Source organism: Pteropus alecto, unplaced genomic scaffold (assembly GCF_000325575.1).
Source record: "Pteropus alecto unplaced genomic scaffold, ASM32557v1 scaffold326, whole genome shotgun sequence".
NCBI classification, from domain to species: Eukaryota; Metazoa; Chordata; class Mammalia; order Chiroptera; family Pteropodidae; genus Pteropus; species Pteropus alecto.
This window is the reverse complement of record NW_006438873.1, coordinates 973,901-979,949: the sequence shown is the minus strand read 5'-3', so window position 1 is coordinate 979,949 and position 6,049 is coordinate 973,901. Positions and strand designations below refer to the sequence as shown.

At 45.6% G+C, this 6,049-nt stretch overlaps 1 protein-coding gene across 1 annotated transcript in view; it reads right to left on the bottom strand.

Moving 5' to 3' along the window:
• The window catches only part of LOC102895938 (NACHT, LRR and PYD domains-containing protein 13), a 23,776-nt gene that overhangs the window by 10,498 nt on the left and 7,229 nt on the right, over positions 1-6,049 (bottom strand). Inside the window, 8 exon segments of the mRNA XM_025049647.1 lie at positions 1,174-1,176; positions 1,533-1,701; positions 2,902-2,954; positions 2,956-3,096; positions 3,803-4,422; positions 4,580-4,584; positions 4,623-4,782; positions 4,785-5,102. Coding sequence (XP_024905415.1) covers positions 1,174-1,176; positions 1,533-1,701; positions 2,902-2,954; positions 2,956-3,096; positions 3,803-4,422; positions 4,580-4,584; positions 4,623-4,782; positions 4,785-5,102 — 1,469 coding nt within the window.

Genomic DNA, 6,049 nt, shown 5'->3' with positions numbered 1-6,049 from the left:
TTTGTGTATACATATGTGATATATAGGTATTAGATAACAGATTTACAATAACATAGATATAATAATAAATCTTACATAAATTATATATGCTATCACATGTAATTGTTATGCAACAATGATATATTCATTATATAAATATAATTATAAATATATTAATATATATTACTAAAATACGTATTATTTTATATACTGATATATCATTAAATATGACACATATTAAATTATATATTAAGTATATAATAGTAACATAATTATAACAGCACATATTACATCGGACTATATTATAAACATAACAAATAGTTGCACACATATAATATTAACTCACATTACATATGTGCCGACCACTCTAACACTCTAGTCCTCTGAGACCCCGTGTGGTGAGAGCCACCCATGGGCTCCAAGCCTCAGACCACACGGCCATCCACCATAACCATACCCAGATGTACCTCCATACCCTCAGCCTTCTCCATACCCACCTGTCATACCCATCTGCACCATATCTGGTCCCAGGAAAACTCAACCCTCTGTCTGTTCCGCACCTGCACCAGAGAAGCAGACATGGCTGAACAGGAAAAGACCTGAGCAATCACACTGCAGATGGCCTTTCATCCCTGCCCAGAGCCCCTGGACCCTGAAGCCCTTCAACCAACCACCTGCTCACCTAGCATTTCCCACTCCATGTCCCCTTACGCCAGAATCTGCTCTCCCTCCCATCCACCCCTAGCTGCCCGTGCCTGTCACCTGCAGAGTTCTGGGTGCCTCTTCCTCCTAAGCCACCTCGAACTCCCCGCCAAGTTCCTTGGCTCTACCTTCCTATTTGCTCTGATGACTCTCTCACTTCCACTTGCCTGGTACACAGGCACTTGCTTCTGCTCCCACTTTGCCCTTGTGGAGTCCATTCTTCCAGGGCAGCCTTGGTGACTTTTCAGAGGTGTCACTGTCCAACTTCCAATCCTCAGGAGACTTTACATCTCACCCAAAACAAAACTCAAATTTCTACACTGCCTGGGGATACTCAGGCCTCTTCCTGCTCTTCCTGTTCTCACATCACACCTCACATCACTCCTACCCCAACAGCACATCCTTCTATTCCTTCTCTCTGTACATGGTTTCCTTCTCTCCTCCTTCCTCTCTCCCTTCCCTCCTCCCTTCCAGCCTCTGCTTCAGCATCACCTCCTCTGACAAGTTAGTGAGAGAAGACCTTCATGGGAAACCAACCCTAACACTTTGTCTCCTCATTCTTTGCTTTTCTTCATATCTAAACTACCACTGATTTTTTTGGTCTCTCACTCATAAAACCATATCATCCACACAGGCAGGAAGCATGTCTGTCTGACCCACCACCCCAAACCCCAGCAACTGAGTCAACAAATCAGGGGTGCTGCTTTGAATCTGTAGCACACAAAGTCACTGCTCAATGCATGTTAGTTTTCAATGATACACCTGGGTCCTCAGTGAAGGAGCCATTTTCTGCTTGATGCCAACCCCCATGGACCATCATTTCCAGAAACGGAGCTGAGAGGAACTTATACCAGCCTCTTTAAGTCACACTCAGGATCACTCAAGGAAGCACACAGCCAGAGAATGCCATTATCTTGGAGCAAGCTAAACCTCAGGCACAGTCAGGCTGTTCTCCTGGTGCTGGTGAGAAGCAAGGCCAGTTCCTCAGAGTTGGCTGCCAACAGATTTCATTTCTCCAGGCTGTGGGAGGTACAGGTGCAAGGTGAGCTTCAGCTATGTGTGTTTCTCTCTACTTTTTTTTTCAAATTCTCAGTCTGTTGGGCCACAGTCTGGGGCCCAAACATCATGGGAAGATTAAATTGGGTAAAGAACAAAAGCTTCATGAAGGAGAAAAAGGCAGGTGAGGGTACGGTTTCTTGAGATCACTCTTGGTTGCAGGGGGTCCTCCAGTTCGTTGTGGGATGGTGATAACACCTGGTTTTTATTCACTAGATGCCAGAAGCATCCTCCCCTCCCAACTGTGGGAACTAGCTGTGTGTCCAGACATTGTCAAGTGTCCCGTGAGGGACAAAATTTCTCCCAGTTGAAAACCACTGGACTTAGGGGAGGCTGGCAGAAGCCTGACAAGCAAGAGGCCCCCAATCATGGTGAGGGCAAGAATGAGCCTCGAAGAGAAAGAAAGAAAAAAGGTAATAGGAAATGTATCAACAGGACAAGCAAATACAAGAGAGGGACCCTCAAGGCTCTCCAAACCATACTCCCACTGCCACCCCTGCCCTGCCACTCAAACTTCCAAAGAAGACAGTTCGATAAAGCAGGGGGATTTACAACAGCTCCTTCAGGGCACACCTTGACATGTCAAAGGGCTTCTGCAGCTTTTTCACCTCAACATCAGAGAGATCATTGTCCCCCAGGCTGAGGAAACTAAGACTTGAGTTCTTACTGAGTTCTCAAAAGAGGCAATGACAAACCACAGCGTTGAGGCTGCACAATTCCAACCTACCAAAAGAGCCCCAAGATGGGCAGTTACTCCTGTGCTGAGTGGTTTCCATTTAGCCTCCCCCACAACTCCAGGAAAATCTGGTTTCTTCCCGTCTCTCATCCCTTTCAGAAGCAGGATGGCCTCCGGGTCAGTGCTGCTCAAATTGTGGCACATAGTCCAGCATCGCCTCTGAGCCTGTTACAAATGCTGATTGTCGGGCCCCACAGCAGACCTGCCAGACCTCAGGAGGTAGGTTCTAAGAGTCTATGTTTGAACACACCTCCTGGGTGATTCTGACATTCGTTAAAATTTGAGAACCACTACTCCACACCCATGGACTTTTCCCCTTTGCTAATCCTTCTCTGAATCCTTTTGCTGCCATGCTGACTCCTGTTCTCCCGGTGGATCATTAGACTTAGGATGATCTTGGGGACACATCTGGGAAACCAGAGACTTACCACAGATACTTGAGGTTGCAGGCCGAGTGCCTCAAGGTTCTAAAAGTCATCATAGACAGTAATTCCCAGGTAGATGGAGCTCAAGTTGAGATGGGTCAGCCTGTCATTACCATGAAGGACCAGGATGAGCTCCTTCAGAATCCCCACAGGGGTTACAGATTTGCACCTGAGGAAGAGAGACAGCGAGGAAGCTAGCTGCGGGGTGGGGGCAGACAGTGTCCTCATCTTGCCTTTCTTCCATTAAAAACAATGAGAGACACTTAGGGATGTATAAGTTATAAGGGAAATCAAAAATTTGATTTCTGAGTCATGGTATTAAACCTTTGAGGAGGCAATCTAAAATATACTTCCAAGAGAGTCACTAAGCTCAGCGGGATATATGAAGCCAGCAGTCAATCAAGTTCTACCCTCCCCTCCTTTAATCTGCCATTAAGAAGTTCTGGGGCCATCTAGTCTTCTAGCGAGGTGATTCCCCCTATACCAACCCAGAGAGGTCTGGTGAGAACAACTCTCTCTTGTTTTTTCTTGAGCTTGTTTCTCCTTATCTTGAGGATTAAGTGACAGAACCAAAATGGGGTGGGGGAGAAAAAGTGTGAAAAAGACAACTGTTTAAGCCCATGTATTTGATCTAGCTCACTCAATACACTGAGAGCACATAGGGAAACAAACGGTGTTGTGTTACTCATCCCAGAGTTTCCTAGTTGAAGGTCGACTCTGTGTGACGGTTGAGATGGCTGACAGAAAGCCTTAGCTTACTTAACCTCTCACAGTGCTTGAGGCAAAATGAAGTAACCCAAAATATCCCAGTCAGCTTCAAGGAGGTGACTCAGAATCTGCTTTACAAAGTCCTCCTCCTGCATCTCACACAAGCACTGAAAAAAAAACAAGAGGAATTCAAAACCGAAGGAGATGTGTCATATTTAGATAAGTCTTCTGCCCATTCTAATAATTCATCCATTACCCTGGGAGACATCCTACAGTGCAGAGTATCTTTCATTTCCCTTGCTAGATCTCTTTTCAAGAGACTGAAGTAAAATAGAGATATCTGATGCCAGTAGAAGTTTGTGTCAGCAAAGGCATCACTCAGTAGCACTCTCATCTCTTGATGCTTTGAGAGACCACCGATGGAGCCTTTCGTTCCCCCGAGCACATAGATCATGGCCCCCCAAAACATCTGGAAACTACAGTGAGTGAAGGTGATACAATCCTCACAGTCACTGACCTTTTGAAGAATATTCAGCCTGAAGAGAAAATCAATGAGAGGTGCCTGCAGGCCCTGATGTTCAATGTCCTCTTTGGCAAATGTGAAGTTTGAGGACCACACCCTATCTGCAGCCAGAGAGCAGAGGGCCCTCCATTGCTCTGGCCAGCTCTGCCCTGACCAACTCAGCTCTGCTGTTGCGAACCAGCTGGAGAAGAAATAGGCATACAGACTGGTGGCAGTCTGTGTGCTCAGCTGGAAATGAGGATGGCTTACCATCTGTCGCTTCAGGCAGGAGCATACCCAGGAGTGGAACAGGACTGAGATAGAGTTTCAAAACTTCTTATCCAATGCAAGATTTTCTTGGCTTTGCTTTGGTCCCCAAAGTATCTGTAGAATAATCCTCCCAGTCTTCCTCTGTGAACCTTAAAATCAGTACAAACCATGGATCCAACTTTTTAAGATCTTTGCTCCTACAGTCCCTGGTCGTGATTAGTAAGGTAGCTTCAAAAAGTGGAACAGGATTCTGGTCACTGGGAGGTACTGATGCTGATCTGTGCATGGCAGGCCGTCAGCCAAGTTGAAGGGCACAGTCAATTCCTCAAAGCCATCGATGACAAACAAGAACCTCTCGGGATGAGTCATGAGCTCTTCAATAGGGGCCTGAGAATCGGGCCAGCAAAGGTGGTGTCCTCCATCTCTCTCACTGCATAGTAGCTAATGTAGAAAACATAGGAGAACTTGTACTGAAAGAGGAAGCCCTCCACTCAGTGCAGCATGACCTTCATTGCCAAAGTGGTCTGTCTAACCCCTGCCATCCTCTCCAACACTTTGGTTCAGAGCCAAGCACCGGCCCTGTTAGGATACACAAGGCACATCAGTTTTTCATGCTCTTGTTCCATCACATTGCAGAGGTAAATGTGGTCTTTGGGCCAAGGGGTACTGTCCCACATCTCCAGTATTTTGGCCCTCATCCTCTCTCTGTATATTCTTCTGTGGTCTAAACAGAGAAGTAGGGCCAAACACAACAGTGATCAGAATGAGTTTCAGCATTAAGGACTGTTCGACAATGAAGTTGCTGCCAATGAGACAACCTCTTCCTTCAAGGGTTTAACTTGTGGGAGGAGGGGTGGGTGTGGTTGTGGAAAGTCACAAAAAGTAGCAAAAGTTAAATAGTTTGAAGATATACACAAATAAAAATCCTAGAATGACACAAGAGAGATGGAGAATGCCTTCAGAAGGTGGAAGGAATCAGCAGACTTCTATGTGAGAGGTGACACCTTATTCATAAGAAGCCAGTTCAAGACAGAGAAAGAGATGCTTTCAAGCAGGGGGACCACTAGTGCAAATGCCCTGGGAGGGGAATGAAGAAATGCCAGAGCACAGTGTTGAAGGTGCCAGGTGGGGCCGCGGACTGCACTTATGGGGACTGGATCATGTACACTTTGTTCTGGAGGCCAAGGGCTGGTAAGCCAGTTTCCATGTGTGAAAGTTCACTGCTTTTTGGAGAAGGGGTTGTGCTTCAACAAAGGAGGTGAGGCGAGCAGGTAAGAAAGCTACACCCATTGTTGAAGTAACAGTAGTTCTGCTTGGTCACACAAATCCATAGACAACATAGCGGCAACAACCACAGAGCCCCGGTTCTTTTGTGGGGGAACTTAGAACCCCAGAAGGACTGGATCACAGGATTAGATATGAGAGGAATGGATTTAGGGTCTGCAGTGAGTCAAACCAGGAAGGTTGCCAGCAGTTTATAACAAGGGGATGGGGTATGCTAAGGAAGATACATTCTAGGGTCTGGGCTAAAATATCTGGGTGGGTGATGATTCTGTAGAGCAGGAAAAAATTATATATATAGTTATATATAAATATGTATTTATTTATATAAATTAAATATATTTGATATACATATCTAGATATATACATAAAATATATTTTATGTACATA